Genomic DNA, 22,409 nt, shown 5'->3' on the forward strand with positions numbered 1-22,409 from the left:
GGAGCAAAACCCGATCAGCTGATGGCAGTTAGTCTCAGGAATGGTAGAGATTTAGATAGGGAGCAGGAAATAGCACAAGCCAGCAAAATACTGCACAACCTCTCCAGTTCACTTAGAGGTAGAAGAACCAACCGAACTTACTGAAGTGGTGGTTTAGCAGAGTCAGGAGGAGAAGGGCACAGAAAAGGAAAACGAGCAAGTTGCAGAACAGGTGGAACCTCTTGTGCCAGAAAATCCTACCAGAGAAAAGCCAGCAAACAATGCACAACGGGGGACAAGGAGCTGCTAGCCCTTGTCATGGCTGTGACCAAATGGTCTCAATACCTGACTGGGAGGACCTTCATTGTGAAAACAGACCAGAAGGCCTTGAAATTCCTACTTGAACAGAAGTTGCATACAGGAACACAACTGAAATGGATTACAAAGCTCATGCAGTATGATTTTTCAATAGAGTACAAAAAAGGAAAGGAGAATAAGGTTGCTGATGCCTTATCCAGGTTACCTCTAGTGGAGTTAACAGCCTTAACCTTGTCCACAGTGAAGACTGATCTGCTGAAATTGATTATGTTAAGCTGGGAGAAGGACCCCTCATTGAAAGAGTTAATTCAATCTCTGATGAAAGGAGAACAGGAAGGCAAAGGGTATTCTTTCAACCATGGGCAGCTCAGAAAGAATGGAAGACTAGTGGTTGGGTCCGATGAGCAGTTGAGAAGAGAAATCCTGCAGCTTTGGCATAATACACCTGTGGGGGGACATTCAGGCATGGAAGCAACATATAGAAGAGTAGCAGCCCTGTTCTATTGGAAAAAGATGAGAGAAGATATTCAACAGTATGTCAAGTCTTGTGACATCTGCCAGAGGCACAAATATGACAACTCTCCTTACCCTGGTTTGCTACAACCTAATAAAATACCAGATTCAGCATGGAGCAGCATAAGCATGGACTTTATAGAGGGATTGCNAAGGGGTAGCAGCTGGGTATTTGCACGCGCTGCATTTTTACCTGGGATGTGTTAAAGTGGAACAAAAGAAATGGGGTTGGAGGGCCAAAATGGAACAAGACTGAGTTAAAGTGCCAAAATGAAAAATTGGGCCAAGTTTAATGGCCTGTCATGTATTTGGCCGAGAGAATTCTTCTTGCTTCCTAATGCATGGTCATTCAATTGGCGAGAACATGTGGCCCATAGTTCAAAGTTTAACAGCCAATTGAAATAATAGATATCTAAGGAGGAAGCTTTAGAGACATCTCAAATATTACACTTTTTTCCAAGTCCTTGACACAGTTAACATTGTGTGATTTATGTCAACTCACTAGATTCTTAACAAGTTTAGACATGTGTAATTTCTAAGAGATGGATCTGATAGAAGGCCTCAAACCTTAAAATCTTGCCTAGAAAAACAAACTATATGGATGTGAAAAACAGGAGTTATTGCAATAAAAATTTCCATGTCTGCCATATACTTGTTGCATCCTATACTTAGATGTGTACGCATGTTTCTTTTTCTTTCAAAAATTTCTTGCATTTGACCTATGATTAGCACCTATGTGGGACTGTACTTGTGCAGTATGTAGGCATCAATTATATCATAATGTGTATATACAGCCTTAAAGGATACTCTAGACTGAAATGCACTAAAACTTTCTTAATTTCTAGATTCATATTGATGCTTTATGCATGAATATGCTTCGAATATGTTTCCCATGATATGCATGAATTAATATGGGATGAGTTACTTTATGGTGCAAGGGTGCAGAATATGCTATGTTGGTAATTCATATTGTTTTTGGAACATGCTATCTATTTGATTGATGTGCTATCTTTTGATTAATGCTTCAATTAGCTCATCTTAACGTATACATTTACCAATCAAATAAAACAAATTTGCTCATCTTAACGTGAAGACCTGGAACTCTTCATCCATGTGACATTTGTTTGAAGATAATTAGTAGTTTCTAAATAAAATTGATGACAACTATTGTATGATGCTTAAAGTGTTAGTATCATTGTGATATCCTTCTTTGCATTTAAGATCTCTCAATTTTCGTATTTCAATACTGCTACTTTAGTAGACTGGTAGGAATTCTAGATATACTGCAATAGAAACAACTGTGTAGTACCATAAATTTAACTTGAGTTATATTAAAGATATCATTCTTTTTGTTTGAATTCAGATTGATAATCTTTTACATGCTTGCTATTTCAGCTTGTTAGGAGGACGATAGAAATGACCATAATCGAGCAACCCAGCAACGTTATATGTTTTGGTTATGATAAGGTGACAGCAGTGCCTTTTCTCAAGCTGATTATCTTTGTCTGCATTTTTCGTTTCTACAATACAAATTAAGTTCCCAATCCCAGGATTGCAGCTCTGCTTTCTTAATTGAGGTTTAGTCAAAAAGGATTTGTTTAAGTCAGTTTGAATTCATTTAAAAAAAGGGGAGGAGCCAGGTAAGTAAACAAGCTGCGTACAGAATATTTCTGTAAGGATAGTCTGTAATGATTGTTATGCCTTTTCTCCCCTTCAAGGTGGCAGTGGTTTGTAATCTGATTTCATCTGTCCTTCTATTATTTCCTAATTTCTTTTGCTTGATGATTACTTAATAGCTGTTTTTTCGTTTCTGATAGATGAGCCGCTTCAGTGACATAGTAGAGCTTTTGACATCACCAGCATGGGGCCTTCTCCTTAAAAGGGTGTGTAAAATAATAGCTTCTCGGGTGTACTGTTATATTTTCTTGTGTTGTGGTAGGCAAGTAAATTTAATGTACTTTGACAACCTGCAGATTGGGGATGTTCTCATGGTTCATTTACTAAAGAACACTTCAATATTTTTTCGACTCCCTCGAAACAAACACCGTCAGGTGGCTGGAGTTCCCATCTGTGACTTACGCCGAAAATCTCTCCTGCATGTATCTGCCACTACCTATAAGCTTTCATTACTTCATCCTGGTAACTAGTTTCAGAAACTTGTTCTTTTGAGGGGCTTTGAATTTGATTAAGTTCAAATTTCTCTTAATATATGCTCAATATAGTTCATTGTAGTAGATTTGAGTGCCACATTGTTTGAATTATTGTGAAAGTTTATTGCTACTCCCAGAATCTAGGAAAAAGAGAAGTGTAGATGAAGTTTACTCATCAATGAGGAAAAAGATGTGCATTAGGTTTGTGTCCTGACGTTGTTACTGTAAATTCTGCTAGCTGGATTGGCTGCAATTGTAGGGATTATATTTTCCATGCCCTGTTGCTTCAGGAAAAATTGTGCCGCGGAGAAGTTATCTACAGAAACTACAAAATCTGCTTGTAGTGATGTGCTTCCATCTAGGGAAGGCCAATTTTACTCAATTACACACACCTCCTTGTGTGGAAAGCGTAAAAGACAGTATAAATGGGAGCGTCAAAGGAAGCGTAAGCAGTTGAAGGCTCAAGAAAAATATTCCTTAATCCCTTGTATGAATTCCAACACTAAGGACAACTGGCCGGGAGACCAGAATTGTGATGTAAGCTCAAATTCAATGCTTCTTCTTGAAAAGGTGATTTTGCGAAACTTACACTGCCTTTATCAACTTTGATCCTATAGTCTAGCTTGTGGTCTTCTTCGCCCACCCAATGGTCCTGTTTCCATCTGATGCATATGCTAATAGAGAAATCACCAACTCGTATAATGCCGCAGAATGTTGCAGGTGAAGGTTTTCAATCATAAAATAATTAAATGCATTTTCAGTTTCTTCTAGCAAAAGAATGGACTTTTATGTCAAGATGAGAGGCACTGGGATGATTCAATCCTACTTATTTTTGGGATGCAAAAAGGTGTGTACTGGAACGGGTCATCCTTAAGCCCATTTATCCAAGGGACCAATGTTGTTAAGGCTAGTGAATAACTTACTATTGTTAATTGCTTCTGACTAAACTTCATAGTCTCATACAGTTTTATTACTTGGTAGATTTACCTTGCATAATTTCTCAAAAGAAATGAGAACTGTGCAAAACTAGATTTAGTCAATTCTATAATACATGAGCATTTTGATAATTGTGTCTCACTGTCTTATCTGAATATTTATTCAGAACTAACCAAACATATGATAGGATTATTAAGAGGACCATGCCATTGTCCGGACTCCTGAGTTGTATCCCATGTTAACTAAACACAGATGGATGTTATTTGAGAGTTCTTTATCTGGGGAGGTTCTTTTGAGATGACTTATCCTCTATGCAGTCTGAATATAAACAAGCACATAAAGGATAATAGAAATCAAAAAACAACTTTGTAAAAGAATATAATGGTTAGTCTCCCTTACCATGACCAATTGGGTGGTTAAAATTTGCATGCTTATGTTTCCACATCTTGTAAACTGTTTAATGTGAAAGCTGGCAAAAGGCCCTCAAAATTAAAATTCAGCTTACACCTAAACAAGTCTGCTTAGCGCAATCCTTAAGGATCTTCCCTGTCACTGTCAGTCTTACCACACATGTCGCATCTAGGAAATGAACAACTACTTTTTGTTCTAAGGGCTGAAGGTGAGAACATGGAGAAGAATGCTAATAGAAGATGAAAAATGAACAAGAACAAAAAAAGAAATAAGTTATCTTTGTCAGAAAAGAAGAAGAAATAAGTTACTCAAAAGTGTAACAATCGTAGCTAGTGCTGATGATGCAAGAGTACTTTCCTATAACTTCTATCTGGGTTGGGCTTTTCTTTATCAGTAGATTCAGAATTCTTAAACTTCTCAAGGAAGAGGCTCGAAAGTGCTGAATGTATTCACAAATAATTCAGCTATACATACATCTACAAATTTTGGATTAGTAAAATGTTTGTCTTTTTCTTGTCAACAGAAAAATACGTGGTGCTCTTGTTGTTTGGTCTTTCAAACAATCCCAGAGGTTAAAAAGGAAGTTCAAATCAGCAGGCAAACCATCTTCTACAAGTTGGAAAGTTTTCCTTCAGTGTTCCCATCCAAGCGTATCCTTCTACTTTCATCCTAATCTTGCTTTGTATTATGGTTCACTTTCATTGCTAATATCAATATTAAGAAAGGACTGGAATTCCATTTTTATTCATAAACGTTTTGCAACCTTTTGCCACTTAGATTTCACTCCCTTTTAGTTTAGAGAGGAGTTTACTGCTCCCTTATTTCCCAGCCAATCCAGGAAAATGGAAGAACTAAAATAGACGGACTGTTGTTGGCCTCTGCATCACCACCTTTGGAGGAAACTTTGTTGACAAACTCAAGAATACTCAGACATCTTGAATTCGCTGAAGCCAGACGCTTCTGGAGCAAATAGACTCTTCAAGGAAATTTTTGGATCTCTTGGTGTAAATGTCACTACTCAGATAGCTTCTTGCACGCACAGCAGCAACTGTACTTTTATCAGATCCACTTGTTTGTAAGCAACAGTTTTCCCTTGTTCTTAGTTGATCATCATCCATGTTTATTCCTCATCTTTGAAGTTTCTTACCCAAGGATGATTATCTCATATGGTTACTTTGGTCGTTCTTCATGTACTTAGGGCATACCTCTCAGATGAATATGCAGATAATCCATTTCAAATATACTCTGAAAAATATGTTTTGAAATTGCAAATCTCCATTTTATTTTTCTCTCAGGCAGTCTAAATTTTCTGAAATCAGGATTTTTCCCCTTCTCCTGTTTCCATATTCTTAGGGGTCGTTTGGTTGCCGGTTAGAGTTATGCAGGTATTAGTTATACATGTATTAGTTATGCAGGGATTAGTTATGCAGGGATAAGTAATGCAGGGATTAGTTATGCAGGTATTAGTTATGCAGAGATTATTTTTTTGAATGTTTGGTTTGTTGTATTAGAAATTGATATACATTATATAAATTTTAAAGTAAAATGCTTGTTTACAACTATACCCCTGGCCTTCTTTTGCATTGTTTTTTCTCTCTTTCCATTTATGTAGGAAACAATTTAGTTAGGAACTTTGATGTTACTTTCACTTCTTTGTCATACTACTGAACTATGTGAAGTTTAGACATATTTGATTTTCACTTCTTAGTTTTGGTATTTCCATTTTCTAGTGGCTTCTCCAGTTTGCTTTTGCTAGTTTGTTCTTTAAAAATGAGAGAAGACAAAGTATATAGTTGGCAAGTGAAAGCAAGTGAAACCTGTTGACGGGTTGGCAGAGAAATAAGGAAGCCTTATGTGTAAAGTGATAGGGGTAAATTTGTCATTTCAGTATTTTATCCATGTATTACTAATACATGTATTAGTTATTCCATCTTCTACCCCGCATAAAATAATACACAGATTGACTCATAACTTATACATGTATTATTTATGCATAATTGAAAAATGTCAACCAAACATGGTATTAGTTATACAGAATTTTATACAAAATAACTATTGCCTACCAAACATGGTATAAGTTATGTTACCCCTTATACATGAATAACCTTTCTTCTAACCAGCTACCAAACGATCTCTTAGTGTGTTCGAGAGCATAAAGTATCTGCACTTAAGGGACTAGTGAACAATTTGCATGAATTCGGACTTATTATGGATGGCCCACATAAACATAATTACTGGTCGGATAAAGATATATACTGTTATGGAGCTTGATAAAGTAGTCAAACATTGGGTTGTTTGCCAAGAAAGTGGTAGAATCAAGTTGTAGAAGCTGCTCTTTTGTAATTTGTTTCTTGAAAGAGAAAGGCTAGCACGGATTCCAGATCTTTGTTATAATGTTGTTTGACTTGTACACAAGTAAATGGTAATGCTGTAGGAGCTCAAAGTGTATTTAGATATATAGGGGGTTGCTGGGACTAGTTTATCAGAACATTCTTTTGTCAATAATTTTATATTATCAATGCGTTGTCACCATTAGTTCACATTTGATTGGGTTATTTGAGAGCTTTCCTGCTGCTAGTGTCCTGGAGCTGGGTTGCCGGGACTAGTTTATCAGAAATTTCTTTTGTCTGTAATTTTGTATTGTCAATCCGTTGTCACCATTAGTTCACATTTGATTGGGTTATTTGAGAGCTTCCTGCTGCTAATGTCCTGGAGCTTGCTACCTTCCACCTAACCTGCACAAATATTGGGTATCCACCAAGGCTTGGACATATGTGAAGAAATCACCTATTGTTTTTGCCTATTCTGGAATTTGAATTTGAGACCTCATGGTTCTCAATCCACTTCATTGACCACTACGCCATGAAGCTTTACAATTCTCATTCTGTTGACTTCATTTTGTTCATTTTAGGCCCCTTATCTCTTTGATTGACTTCAATTTGCTAATTCTTTAACTGAAGTAACCATTGGATGGGTTTTCCTGTGGCGACTCTATCAAATTCACTTTCGGATGATTTGCCATGCTCTGCGCTATTATCTCTACTTTTTTTCGCTGAGAAAGTGTGGACGACTTAGTTGTTTATCCTTAAAAAATTGATCATGGTACATGTCTTGCACTAATTTTTTTGTTCATTCGACATTGTATTTTTCTGGGAAGGAGTGAATTCTTAAACTTATTTTGCTTAATTCTTTTTTCTAACACTTGTTGTAAACATCTATACCTGTTTTGCTTAGTCTCTTCTCTATCACATTTGGTTGACCTAGGTACCATTCAATTATTAAGTTGCTGAAAACTCTCATCCGCAAAGCTCACCATTGCCAACACGTAAGGCTGTTGGAAAAGCACTGTTCTACTCAATCATTGGATCAATGTTCCAAAAGTATTATTGCAACTATCTTGGAGGTTAGTCTTTGTTAAACTTCTTCAAGCTTCAGTTCACCCTCTTCTTGTTTCTGGTCCTTCTGAGGTATAAAAAGATTTGAAAAGAAAGAAAATTAGTCATTATTTGCCAGTACTCTCCACCATTTGAAATGCAGAGTGTCCAAGTTAAATCGCTGACCAGTGCTTCGAACCCAACAAGTACATATCTACTAAGCCACAATTAATTATTGAAATTTTGGATATTTTCAATTTGTGAGCCAGGATGTTGCCTATTTCAATTTATTATCGTTATCTAGCAGAAGAATGTGGCTCATATGACCTCTTCGGTAGTGGTATTTTTATCTGACATGACCACTTGCACCTTAGTGAAAAATCGATGGATGGTCCTACTAGTTGTCTGTAAATAGCATTTCCAGATATGGATATTGAAAGTGATGTTCTTAACTATTTGGGATCAGAGACACGAAACTGAAGCAAGTATACTTGCAAAAGGTTGTGCTGAAAGTGGATTATCTCACAATGACATCGAGTCCGAAAGTTGCAGCACAACTCCAGAAGCACAACCCTCTCTGTTGGAGCCAACCAAGTGTTATTGTCTGAAGAAGCAGGTTGTATCATTTATTTGGGCTGTTTGTCGAAGTATAGTGCCCATAAATTTACTGGGGACTCCTCCTAATTGGAGAGTTCTAACAAAGAATATTTCCAAGCTTGTTAAGCTACGAAGGTTTGAGAAGTTCACACTCAAGCAGAGCATGAGGAAAATTAAACTATCTAGGTATCCTCTACTATCAGATCAGTACTCCTTACTGAAACATAAAGTACTAGAGCACTGGATATTTTGGTTCTTTTCTTCAATAGTTGTGCCACTGGTTCAAGCTAACTTTTACGTAACTGAAGCTGAGCATGAGAAACAAGATATATTTTATTATCGCAAGCCTACGTGGGAGAATATTATTTCCAAATTTGTGACTTGCTTGAGAGATCAAGGTTATCAAGAATTGAATGTTGCATCTGTCAAAAAAATAATATGGAATAGATCATTTGGTTTCTCAAAAGTTCGACTTTGTCCAAAAGGAAAGGGGGTAAGAATGCTGGCAAACCTTAAAGCATCGGCAAAGTTGCCTGTGAATCCTCCATTGCAATCCAAAGGTCTGAGAAAAGTAGGTGTTGGTAGAAATGATAAATGTTGCAATTACAAATCTGTTAATGAAGTCCTCAAAGATTTGCACGTGGTGCTCAAACGTATAGTAGTAAATGAACCAGAGAGGTTGGGTTCATCTGTATTTGACTACAATGATGCATATAAAAGGCTTGTCCCTTTCTTATCACTCATTAAGAGTGAGTTTTCTGTCAAACCTGGAGTTTTCATCATTGTATCAGACGTTGAAAAAGCTTTTGACTCTGTAGACCAAGATAAGTTACTGAGTGTGCTGGATGATCTCAATTTGGAGGAAGAATATATTTTAAGCAAAGTTGTTCAAGTTGTGTGCACTAAGAAATCATTGCGGATACCACAAAAATGGACATTAGTGAGTAAAGAGAATGCCCCTGACTCCGCCAATGCAAGGTCTTGTCTTCCCACTGGCTCGTTGCATGGCATTCTTGTAAAGCAACAGGTAGGATGTTTTGAACTGCTTTATGGTAAACACATCTACATGCACACTTCATGGCCTTCTTTTGGCTCCTTTCACTTGTATGTGGTTTCTATTTGGCGAAATACATAAACAGCCCCTTCAAGTTGTCCTCAACGATCAACTGAACACCTCAACTGAGACCATTTCCAGCTAGACACTTCAAGTGACCGTTAAGTAAATCAAATAGACACCCCAGTGCAGCATACCAGATGCGTGAGTTACACTTGCCAAATGAGCCAATCAATGAACTACACGTGTATCTTCTTTTTTCAAACCTACATACCTCATTATCAGGCTCTGTTCTTTTTTCTACCCGTCTATCATCAGAGTTAGTACTATTAATTACCAAATATTTCCCTCAAAATTCAGTTGACTATCTGTTATACTAATACATTGCACGCTTCAAAAACCCAAACACAAGCTCAACAATAAGCACACTAAAAAAACATTAATCGGCAAAATTTAAAGCAGAAAACTTCAAATGACTATGAAGTTCAAATTTTTAGCCAAAATTAACAAAAGGCGTCAACAAGACTTCATAAACAAACTACCATCCCTACCTACCCCCCTCCCCCCCCAAAAAAAACAACCACCTGAACAATCCCAACATGCCAAAACCCACAGAGGAAATAAAAAAATACATAGATTTTACTTCTAAATATAAATACATAGTCAATTTGTAGGGTCTTCATTTCCGGCAACCTTCATTTTTTAACCCGTTGGTAGATGGGTTAAAAATTTCCGGGAACCTTCCGTCGAAATGGTTGTTGTGTCTGATAATTGGATGGATGAAAGAGAAATTTGTTGAAAATTTTGGTATGAAAAATTTGTTGAATTTGATGTGATGATATATTTGGTAATTTTGTTTTTTTGTAATGGAGGCAAAGGTGATTTAGGGTAGAGGAGGGTGTTGAATGGTGGAGGAGAGAATTGGAGGAGAAGGGGTGTGAAAATTAAGTGGGGTCCACATTATTTTAGTAAAAAGAAAAAAAAGAAAAAACCTAATTTTAGGTTGGCAACTCGCGTCCCAGAGAGTGGATTTCACGCAATGGGGGCTGACATGGTCGGGTGTTTAGTTGATCTTCTTTTGTGAATAAATAAAGGATCTAATTGAAAATAGGCTCACTTGAGGTGTTCAGCTGGTCGTTGAGGACAACTTGAAGGGGCCGTTTATGTATTTCGTCTTTCTATTTCTCGGCACTGATGTATTTGTTTGAAGGTACATGTACTTTTTACTAGAATGTTGTACTGCCTTAGGATTAGTAATAGTTTTCTCTTGGCTTCTTTCACTTACATGTGTATCTGTTTCATAATTCCTTGGCACTGATTGTATTTCTTTGAAGGCACAAATACTTTTTACATTCCATTGTGGATGGCAACTTTGTACATATCATAATTTGCATTTACAAAATACTATTCTGCAAATGGAAGAAACACATGATGGGATGACCGAATGACCAAGTAAGGCAGTGTAAATCAACATGAAGGTTTGAAGTTAAAAGTAGTCTTGAAAATTGCACATTGGTATAGGTATCCAAGGTTAATAATCTATGAATAACTGGGGTGGGGGGAGGCAGATCAACCGAAGTTCTTCTCCTCCTAGAAACGGAAATGAATCATTCTTTCTAGGAAAAAAAATCTTTCTTTCTGATCTTTCAGTTTGTTTAAGGCCCCATCAACCAAAGAACAAATCAGAAAATAGCAGTTTGACAAATAACTTATATCATTCAGTTAAACATTACCTGGTATTTATGCTTTAAGAACCTTACTTACAAGAAGTGGCTATAACAAAATCTAAATTACTTAATCTTCCAGGTGCAAGGCAGAAAAGTACGAAAAGAACAGCTTCAAAATGATTTGAAGGAGCACATAAAGCGCAATGTGCTGCGGTTAGGTAGCAATTTTTTCGTGCAATCTGTTGGTATACCTCAAGGGAGTGTTTTGTCCTCTATGCTCTGCTCTTTGTATTTAGGACATCTCGAGAAGTCAGTAATATTTCCATTCCTTGACAAAGCTTGTGAACCTGCCCCTGGATTTCCTTCAGAGGAATGTTTTCTTGATGATACAGCTTCAGGATGTGCTCATCTCTTAATGTGTAAACCTAGCTATCTGTTACTTAGATTTATTGATGACTTGCTTTTCATCTCAACCTCAAAGGAACAGGCTTCTAGGTTCTTCTCCCGGTTGCAGAGAGGGTTTCGAGCCTACAACTGCGACATGAACAAAAAGAAATTTGGAATGAACTTTCAGATAAACACTATACCAGATCCGAGATCGGATAGATTATATGTGGTTGAAGATGGAACCTCATTTCTTCGGTGGAGTGGACTATTCATCAACTGCTCAACGTTGGAAATTCAGGCAGATTACACGAGGTCAGCTATCTTCCTAGTGGTAACATGGCATCACTTGTGGATTTCATATGAGTTGTTATTTTGTTTGTTCTAGTGCTTCTTAACTTTTATATCATGATAAAGGGGAGTTACTACCATGCCTAGCCGATAGAAATGGTTGTCGCAACCACCATTTTATTTTATTAAACTGACCTTACTTGGCTATCAATTACTCATTAAAACTTGTTAACTTAATGTTTAGGAAGTTTGGCAATTAGCAATGTTTCCCTCTGCATGATTGCTTGTACTCTTCTTTCTGACTTTCTCAATGCTCAAGGTATTTGATTTAATCAGTAGATATTTATTGATGTGATCCTTTTTCACAGGTATTTGAATTTCCCGCTGAGTTCAACACTCACTGTTTGCTGGCTAAATAAACCAGGCCGTGACTTAAAGGTTAAGCTGTGCGGTTATCTGAGACCGAAATGCCATCCTATCTTCTACGATTCTAACATAAACTCAGCAGCTGTGGTCAGACTCAACATTTATCAAGCTTTTCTTTTGTGTGCCATGAAGTTCCATTGCTACGTCTTTGATTTATCAAGCATATGTAGATTCAGCACCAAATTTTATGCAGATGCTTTGGGAAAATCATTGAGGTATGAAATATTTAGTACACCATCATTGGTGCGATTTGGTGCTCTTTATACACTGGTAGTGGATCTACATTGGAACACAGCCACTTCAATTATTTTAAATCTAAGCTATGCTAGAGCTCTAAATGAAAGGGATTAGGGGCAAGGGAGAGTGCATCAGTATTTACATTCTTAATCTTATTGTACTCCTGTTATTGTTGACATCATGCTGCTTTGCTTTTACTTCATTTTTCTCACTAGGTATATGAAAAAGCTCATCAAGAGGAGGATGTTCTCCTTCAAAACTGGTTCAGATTTTCGACCAATTCTTGAAGTGGGGAAAGGTGAAATCGAATGGCTTGGATTAACTGCTTATATTCGTGTGTTGAAGAGGAAACAATCAAGATATAAGGAGTTGTTACGTGTATTAGATTCTAAGCTCATGGCGCTTGGTAAGCAAGAAAGTACATTATCAGTATTACAAGAAGCCACAGATGATAAGCGTTCCTCTATACTATGGAAGATTAAGTATTGACAACAGTAGGAAACATACCTGTGTTGATTAACTCTTTTGCATTCTGTCCACAGTCCTCTGTGATGAAAAAAGAAGGTTGTAAAGTTTTTTAAGCTTCAGTCTGGAGCCTTCTAAGATGAGCTTGATATCAAAAACTAAACCATGTAGTTCTCCTGATATATTTTGATGCTACTTATACAGGCTGCTATGTTGCTAATAGTATTTTAAAGCGACACTATTCAGATCATATACGTAATGCCTCGTTTGAATTGCTCCTTGAATTCATTGTAATATTTTTTGGTTTGGCGCAATCTATGTCACAAGTAAAACTTCAAAATTAAGCAAAAGCTTAATATATATTTTTTTGGTTGAATCTCTTTTTGTTTTGTTTGCTCTCCTATATTGTTTTATATTGGGCTGTTTGCTTCTAACTTTAATCCCCAGGTCGGCTGCTACTCGTTTTGAGCATAAATGAATAGCAGTTGAAAACCTAGGGTAAAAGCTTCCTAAAGTTTTCTATGCTCCCATAACTTTAAAGCTTTGAGAAGTCTACATTTTTCTATTATATAGAAAACAAAAAATGGTTGATCAAGGATATATATGTCATTTCAGAAAATTCTTGCATTGATTGTATTTTTTCTAACCACGGTATAAATGCAAACTGTCATTGATACATGTGGATCCAACGTCCTCTAACCACAAAATTCCTTTAAATGTACTGTTGATTAGACTACATTTGGAGAAAGTACTGCATTTGGAGCGTGTTTTTCTTTTTTTCTAATTTGGTAACATTATGAATTTTGCTAGAGTCAACTTGAAGTTTCCATAGAGTTAATTTTTAAATAATAGAGCAACAAAAGAAGTATCAATAAATATTTACTAATAGAGAATATACAATATTTGTTTATCTGATAATCTCTCACATCCATCATGGAACCACCACTAATCAGACCACCTCTCCCGCCGGATCCACCGGACAAACTAACTCATATGGAAGTAGAATCACCAAAGCAATCCTATAAGAAAACACTCCTAGACAAACAGGCATACAACCAAGGAAATTACTACGACATGGAACACCAGTCCACCCCAGAAGGGTGCAAGGGTAAACATATAGAAGGTTCAATTCCTCTATCACCAGAAGAAAAAGAAAGATTATACCAGCCATGGCAATTCTCAGTAATTATCAAAGTCTTCAAAAGAAAAATGCCTCATCACATGCTACGCTCTAAATTAATTGAACTATGGAAGCCATCCGAACGGTTAATCTTGATTGACCTAGGATGGGACTTCTTCATAGTGAAATTTAATTTAGAGGAGAGTATGGTGAAGGCACTGCATCTTGGCCCATGGTTTATATCTGGCCACTTTCTTTCTGTCCGAAAATGGGAACCAAAGTTTGTTCCACAGGAAGCCACGCTTACTTCTACTGCCATCTGGATAAGACTACCTCAACTCCCAACTGAATTCTACGACAAAGTCATTCTAGAGAAAGTTGGGAGGAAACTTGGGAAACTCCTGAAAATTGATCAATGTACCTCCTCCACGTTAAGAGGGAGATATGCACGCATTTGCATCCAAGTGCCATTGGAATCGCCAGTGGAAACATCAGTGATCATTCGTGACCATAAACAATCAGTGATTTATGAAGGAGAAGGAACACTATGTACAAGTTGTGGGATGATAGGACACACATCCATAAGATGTACATACAGCCAACGTCAACCAGTAGCAGCCAATGATTCTCAGCAACACCATCAAACGGACTCCCCACCGGAGGAGAGCCAATGGAAGACAGTAATATTCCCAAGAAGACGGAAGCAGGGACAGCTAAAAACATCTCCAAATGCGGAAGGTCAACCTATTAGACAACACAACAATATGCAGGCAGAGGAAAGCCAGGTAAATAAGTCCGATGACTTTTCAGGTAAGCCCCCCCAACCCAAAGCTTTTAATTACAACGTTAAAAATCAGATAAACAGTACCCAAAAACTTCCAAAGAGGCAACAAGGACCAACAAAAATAACCACCAACGGCCCAAAAATGCCAAGGCACGTGCCTACCCCAAGTCCAACAGAGCTGCACAACACGGGCTCTAAAAGGAAAGCGGGGCTCAATTCTGAAGACCCCACAATTAGCATCCACCAGCCCAAACCACCACTGGGATCCAGACTGAGGCACCAATTATTACCTCAAGTAGCGTGCCCAATGGGGCCATCCGCATGCAATCAAATGAACCGAAAACCTTAGGCCCCAAAGTCTATGCTTCCCCTACCACATCTACTGTGAGCGCCTCTAATGGAGAAAATCCAAGCGACAGATATGGCAATCGAGTGCCCTGTCTGCAACTTCCCCCTTCAACAATCGAAAAGACCCCAAGGGTCACCTCCGTTACATCCACAATTAATGACCGGCCAAAAACCCTAATCCTAAAACAGGGAAGCCTGTCCACTTTCCAAGATGTGACACTAGGGAGCTTTATGATGGGAAATCAGTCATCTCTCCCCACTTCAATCCTTTCCCAAACTAGCAAAGCCAAAAAGCACAAAAATGGCAAAAAATCCGACCACAGCCACAATCACCACCCACCCATTACCACCGGACCACCAACCGGCCTCCTGGTTGGAGGTGGCATTGCAGGGACAGGGACTCTCTTACGAATTCACAACCGACAGCAAGAAAGTCACCCTAATTGTGCAGAAACCGGCACACCTTGCGAGAGTCACAGTGGAAGCCCTCAACAAGGCCCTGACGGTGTTTGGACCAATGCTATGGCAGTCAATGGCCAACAACGATAGCCCAGCCCCAATCACGCCCACAAACCCTAAACAACAATATTCTCCAAATCTTTCAATCACTTCCCTTCTTCCCGGACTTGATGAAGGAGGATCCAACGGCGGAGCCTTCTTTCACCCAACTCCCCATCCCACCAATCCACAAGACAACGCATGCGAAGAAAACACCACCCTCACCCCCACTGCACAACATCCATCGAGAAATCACCACAGCACTGGAGATTCTCAAGGAGAAGGATGCTTCAAAGGAGCCGAAGCAAAGCTACCTACCACCAACAATGGACTCGATGTTGCTAGACTCAGTGAGATCGATCGAGTTCAGTACTCAAGTGAGCGAAGTAGTGGTGGTCTTGTGTCCCAGGGTGATGTCCAAATGTGGAATGAGCTTAGTCCTAGCCCACACACAAGGTCAGTTGAAACCCCTGTTGAACTTAACCCCCATCCTGAACCTGAAAAGGAAATCACCACCCCCTCGAGTGCCCAACATGTCAAGCCCACTAAGTCCCCAGGAGGGATCTACCCCATCACCCACAGCCCCCCCATTAATGAATTACATCATATGGAATGTTGGGGGGGCAACGGCGCTGAGTTTAAAAGACACTGTCTTGAAATGGTTAGGTTGCATAAGCCGGCAATGCTGGTGCTGCTAGAAACCAAGATGGCCAACCATCAAGCGCTAGCTCAAGCTCTGGATTTTGAGATGATCATCCAATCTCCAGCGGTAGGCTTATCAGGGGGCATTGTGTTCATGTGGAAAGAAGAGCTAGTGGCTGTAGAGGAAGTGGCCACAACACCCCAAGGAATACATGCTATGGTGAAGGTAAAACCTGACCATCCTCCATGGCTTTTTTCGGCTATTTACGCAAGTAACCTTATCTCTGAAAGAAAGCTCCTTGGGAGCAGCTAACAACTATAGCTAGAACAACCAGTCATAACTGGTTCATTGGGGGAGACTTCAATGAAGTCTTGAAAGCTAGGGATAAGTTTGGGGGAAACCCTATAAACTTAAACCGTAGCAACCAATTCTGGAACTGCATAAATAAGTGTAATCTTATTGACTTGGGTTACAAAGGTAGTAAATACACTTGGACTAATAAAAGATACACCAGCTGTAATACCCTAATCCTGGAAAGGATTGATAGGTGTTTTGCGAATGAAGGCTGCATCAAGCAACACCCTGAGGCTAGTGTACTTCACATACCTAGGACCCACTCTCGATCACTGCCCTTTAAAAATCCAAATGGAAGGGCCCCCAAACAATAAACCATCCAGGCCCTTCAGATTTGAAACAATGTGGGCTAGCCACCCATCCTTCCCTAACATCATAAGCCAAGCCTTCCAAGACCACCCAGGTCTGCTCCACTCCATAGATGAATTTCAAAAGCTAGCAACCAAATGGAATAAGGAAGTGTTTGGCAACATTTTCCACCAAAAAAACAGACTCCTTGCCAGAATCAATGGCATCCAAAGGTCTAATAGCTATCAATTCAGCAGATTTCTTCAAAACCTTGAGTCTGAGCTGAATGATGAGCTAAACCTCATCCTCAAAAATGAGGACTTCTGGAAAATGAAATCCAGGATCAACTGGCTCAATGAGGGAGATGCCAGCACAAAATTTTTCCACACTTCTACTCTGAATAGAAGAAGGAGAAATAGGATCCTCTCCCTAAAAGAAGACAATGGAAACTGGATCACTGGTCCCCAGGAAATCCAGTCCACCATTGTAGATTTCTTTACCAAGCTTTACACCACATCTCTCACTCATGTACCTTGGGAAGTCACCAATCACTCCACCTTGGAACCCACCCTGCTCCAAAGCCACAAAACATTCATGGACAGACCCCCACAAATGGCTGAAATAAAAAAGGTTGTCTTCTCCAATAAACCATTTAAGTCACCTGGCCCAGATGGTCTCCACCCCTTCTTTTACCAAAAATACTGGGACATAGTAGGAGAGTCTGTCTCACAATTCTGCATGAAATGCTTCAATACCTCCTCCATGGACAGCACCATGAACCAAACTCTTGTTTGTCTAATCCCAAAAGTTCCCCAAGCCTCAATGCTGAAAAGCTTCAGACCCATTGGTCTTTGTAATACTATTTACAAAACAGTAACCAAGATCATTGTGAATAGAATCAAACCCAACATGAATCACATCATAGGCCCAAGCCAAGCAAGCTTCTTAAGCAATAGAAGGGCCTGTGACAATGCCATCATTGTTCAGGAACACATAAACCACTTCAGGAAAATGAAAGGAAGGAAGGGTAATATGATCCTAAAAATTGACCTGGAAAAGGCCTTTGACAGGCTGGAGTGGTTCTTCATAAGGGACACTCTCCATGCCTTCAACTTCCCTAAAAACCTATCCAATCTCATAATGTCTTGTGTTAGCACCTCCTCCATCTCCATTCTTGTCAATAGGGGGAAAACTGAAGCCTCAACCCTTCAAGAGGCATCAGATAGGGAGACCCTATGTCACCCTATCTCTTCATACTGTGTATGGAAAGGCTCTCTAGATCCATTGACCAAGCAGTCCAACAGAACACGTGGCATCCCATTAGCATAAGTAGGTCAGGCCCCAAGATTTCACATTTATTCTTCGCAGATGACCTTACTCTCTTTGCTAAGGCCAACAACAGGAACTGTAACTCTATAATGTCAATTTTAGAGAGCTTCAACACCCAATCAGGGCAAAAAATAAATTTGTCCAAATCAAGAGTCATGTTCTCTTCTAACACTTCCCAGGACTCAGCTCAGCTCCTTACCTCCATACTCTCCATCAAACAATCCAGATCCTTTGGGAAATACCTTGGATTCCCCATCTTCCACACAAGGCAAACATCAGCAGACTTCCAGTTCATAATTGACAACATGCACTCTAAACTTGCTGGCTGGAAGACTAAATGCCTCAACATGGCAGGGAGAACAGTCCTGGCTAAGTCAACTCTGAACAGTATCCCTAGCCATGTCATGCAATACATTTTCCTCCCCACCAAAGTAACCAAACAGATTGATAAACTCCAAAGGAACTTCATCTGGGGCACCACCCCGGAAAAAAGAAAAATGCACTTGGTCAAATGGGAGGTAGTTACTCAAACTAAGCAAGAAGGGGGATTAGGATTACAGAAGGCCTGTCAAAAAAAACAAAGCTTCTTTAGCAAACCTAGCATGGAGAGCCTACAAAAATACCAATTGCCTTTGGGCCAGAGTTCTGATCCACAAACATTGCAACATGTCAAGACCCAATCAGGGTCAGAGACAGCCTAGAACTCAAAAATCACCCATTTGGAAGGGACTGCTGAAGGGCTGGGAAACTTGTGCCAAAGGCAGTAGATGGGTAGTGCACAAAGGGAATAGGGTAAACTTCTTTAACGATAAATGGATCCCCAACCAGCCAGCTCTGAGAGAGCTAATTCAAGGCCCCCAAACTCAAAATGACCTTAACATCAAGGTTAATTCTGTCCACCAGATGGGCTCCTGGAACACCTCAAGCCTATCATTCTCTCTTCCACCCCATATACATGACCTTCTGAGGTCTGTATTCATCCCTAGTGTGTCCACCAAGGAGGACAATCTAATCTGGGATCTCACTGCCAATGGCCAATTCTTAATTTCCTCTGCCTACTCTCTTCTGATCAGGCAAAATCAAAGCACCACTACTGATGGAGGGGAACTCTTCAAAGGGTTATGGAAGCTCCACATCCCAAACAAAATAAAGAACTTCTTGTGGCTTCTAACACATAAAAGACTGCCAACAAGGAGTTTTCTTCACTTAATTGGGCTGGAATGCCCACAACAATGCCACTTTTTGGGTTTGATAAGGAGGACATTGACCATATCTTCTCCCAGTGCCCAAATGCTGTCCAAAAATAAATATTTACTAGATTTTAGTATTTACCCATACTGTTTTAACGCAATTTAAAATTAAAAATAAAAGGTATTCATCTATCCACACTATTTGAAAGCGATTCAAACTAAAAAATTTCATATTCAGAAGTAATTTTAACAAGTATAGTTTGTTAAACTTCAAAAGTAAATATAAGTGATGAGGTTTGTTCATATCAACCCAAACCATAATCAATTTTTTTTCTGATTTGACTTGGATTATCAATTTGACGCGGTTTATCAATTTTCTTTGAATATACCCCTACATTATCGTACTTCTGATGTTTGTCCCGTTTCCTAAGGTTCAATGTGAACTTATGAACAACTTTAATTTCGTTCTTTAATTGTTTATTTTAATTCAATTTTTAACAGAATATCGTCACACAATTCTTATATAGTAGAGTATTAGGAGGCTATCTCTTATATGCTTAATTGACGTGAAAATGTAATCTATATGGTTTTAACTCCATTCTTCCACGATAAGTTTTCGACTATCAATAAATTATCTTAAAACATTATTTGTTATAATTTTTATATTGTTTTATTATGAAAATTAACATATGATAAATCTATATAAAAAAACATTTCTTATCACCTTAAGAAAAAAATTCAAAATCCCTATAATTTATATATACTTCCATCAAATGTTTATTATTTTATCACTAGTTAACATCATTTTAAATGAGTTATAATAAAATATAATTTGAACTACTATATTGAATTACTACAATTTATATCATGTTAATATTTGCTTAGTGCCTTTGGTTCTCTTTTTTTGAAGTAGTAAATTGCCTCTTTAGGGATGCAAGTCTCCTTAGAAGTTCTCTTTGTTTATTGTACTGAATATTTCTCTTGATTTTATTTTATATAATACATGAAATAAAATCATAAGTTTTTTTCCATCTTTTATCGTATTGTAAAAAGTGATGTTATTTGTTTCAACTTTCATCAAGTAACTGATTGTTCCCATTGTTAAAATATTTGCGAGACCAGTTTGGATGTATTCAAGAATAGTTTACAAATAGATTGGTAAGATTTTTATTCTAGAAAATTTATTAATATAGATGACACTTGTAGCTGTAATGTATTCTCTTGTAAAATATTCAAATACATTAGGACTACCATTGAAGTCAATTTTTCGATTTGATATTTATGTTTGACATGGATGTTAAAAATGAGTACTACAGTACGTAATCTTTTTATGTTAGTTGGAGCAACTTAAACAGGTTATAATTTACAGTTTATTATGTAAATTATTAAAATAAAATAATTATAAATTGTGACCCCCAATATCATTCTCTACATGTGATTAAATGAATATAACAAGAATCGATTTATTTATCAGAAAATTAACTAAGCCTCGACAAACAATAATTTTAAGATTACAATGTTGGGCCCGTATACGGGCCTTTCCTCATCTAGCTATAACGAAAAAAAGGGAAGAAAGCTTGCGAATTGGTTAATGACAAACATCACGTACCTTTGGAACATCATACGATATTATAAGAGTGAAGACTTTTAGTGAAAGTTATTTTACTAAAATCTACTTCAAAAATCGAATGACCAAATAACCCTCTACCTTAAATAATATTATTTTAATTTATTTGAAATACTGCTATGTGAACTTGTGAATTGAAAAATGAAACTGGTCATTTAATTAGGATCCTATTAAATGGTAAAATATAGATGCAATTAACGTGTAAATGTGTGAATTGAAAAATGAAGCTGAACTTTTAATTAGGATCCTATTAAAGTAAAACTGTAGTTGTTATGTGAATTCGTGAACGGATAACATGTAAATTGAAATTGGCCAATTTAATTTGATACTATTAAATGGTAGGGTATAACTGTTGAACATGTGAATTGAGAAGCATTTTTTAGCACGACCAAAGCACTTTCACCTGCTGTAAAAATGAAGTTTGACATTTAATTGGGATCTTATCAAACGGTACCTTTTCTTAAAAATAATACCATGCTAGAAATATTTTTTCAGTTTTGTTTTTTCCATCTTCCACGGTAGATGTAATAATGCTCAGCACATTTCAGTTTTCTTTCTTTGATCTTCTATGATAAAAGAAATATTTTTGTAGTCTTTTCACATTCTTTAATTCACACTATAGTAGTGCACATCAGATTATCTAACCACTGTATCAGTTGCAAAACGAGGGCATCATGTAGCTTTTTCCTTTGAACAAGATACCAAAAAATATAAGTAGCAAGAGATTTTGCAAGAGGTAAGACCTTACAGCATTTTGTTCTTCCTTATTCCCTCCTGTTAATTGTCTTTGATTCTATTAGTATTTCATGTCTTTATTATTCTTTTTTAAGTTGGAGCTTGTAATTTTTCATATTCCTCGTCGCATGTTTGTAATATTATTATTCTCCTTTTGTTTGTGACGACCCAAAGGGTCATCACCTGATTTCTTACTTATTCCGTGCTTCCGAGGCCTTGAAAACCTCATTTGGGGTTGCCTCGATTTGTGTGCGCAGTCCGGGCGCGTAGCCGGAAAATTTAAATATGAATTCTGTGAGAAAAATATTAAATCTTGAGATTTAAAATTGATTAAGTTTGACTTCGGCCAACATTTTTGGGCAAACGGACCCGGACCCGTGATTTGACGGTCCCGGAGGGTCCGTAGGAAAATATGGGACTTGGGTGTATGCCCGGAATCGAATTCCGAGGTCCCAAGTCCGAGAAATGAATTTTTTATGTGAAATTGTTTTCTGAAAAATAATTAAGGAAATTGGAAAACGAAATTTGATTAAAAGACTATGGTATCGGGCTCGTATTTTGGTTCCGACGTTCGGTACAGTCTTGTATATGGTTTAACCGCTTTCTGTAAAATTTGGTGGAATTCGAGCGTCGTTAGACGTGTTTTGGACTAAAAACTCTACACTTGGTGTTTTATGAAAGTTTGGAAGGG

General features: G+C 38.0%; 2 protein-coding genes across 4 annotated transcripts in view; both read left to right on the forward strand.

Annotated features, from left to right (window-relative positions):
• LOC109219212 (telomerase reverse transcriptase) overlaps positions 1-13,178 on the forward strand; it is a 23,374-nt gene extending 10,196 nt beyond the window's left edge. Inside the window, exons 2-13 of one of the 3 annotated variants that reach the window (XM_019383654.1) lie at positions 2,206-2,277; positions 2,628-2,693; positions 2,784-2,949; positions 3,098-3,161; positions 3,251-3,530; positions 4,831-4,957; positions 5,238-5,382; positions 7,572-7,710; positions 8,148-9,305; positions 11,139-11,698; positions 12,043-12,315; positions 12,553-13,178. In XM_019383654.1, coding sequence (XP_019239199.1) covers positions 2,206-2,277; positions 2,628-2,693; positions 2,784-2,949; positions 3,098-3,161; positions 3,251-3,530; positions 4,831-4,957; positions 5,238-5,382; positions 7,572-7,710; positions 8,148-9,305; positions 11,139-11,698; positions 12,043-12,315; positions 12,553-12,826 — 3,324 coding nt within the window. In that variant the 3' untranslated portion in view covers positions 12,827-13,178. The remainder of the gene's footprint in view (positions 1-2,205; positions 2,278-2,627; positions 2,694-2,783; positions 2,950-3,097; positions 3,162-3,250; positions 3,531-4,830; positions 4,958-5,237; positions 5,383-7,571; positions 7,711-8,147; positions 9,306-11,138; positions 11,699-12,042; positions 12,316-12,552) is intronic. The other 2 variants (XM_019383655.1, XM_019383656.1) reach the window with 2 other exon arrangements.
• A 557-nt stretch (positions 13,179-13,735) lies between these two features.
• Positions 13,736-15,055, forward strand: LOC109219211. The gene has a single exon (XM_019383653.1). It carries the CDS (start codon positions 13,736-13,738, stop codon positions 15,053-15,055), a length of 1,320 nt encoding a protein of 439 aa, XP_019239198.1.
• Positions 15,056-22,409: the final 7,354 nt, after the last annotated feature.

This window comes from Nicotiana attenuata, unplaced genomic scaffold (genome assembly GCF_001879085.1).
Source record: "Nicotiana attenuata strain UT unplaced genomic scaffold, NIATTr2, whole genome shotgun sequence".
Lineage (NCBI taxonomy): Eukaryota > Viridiplantae > Streptophyta > Magnoliopsida > Solanales > Solanaceae > Nicotiana > Nicotiana attenuata.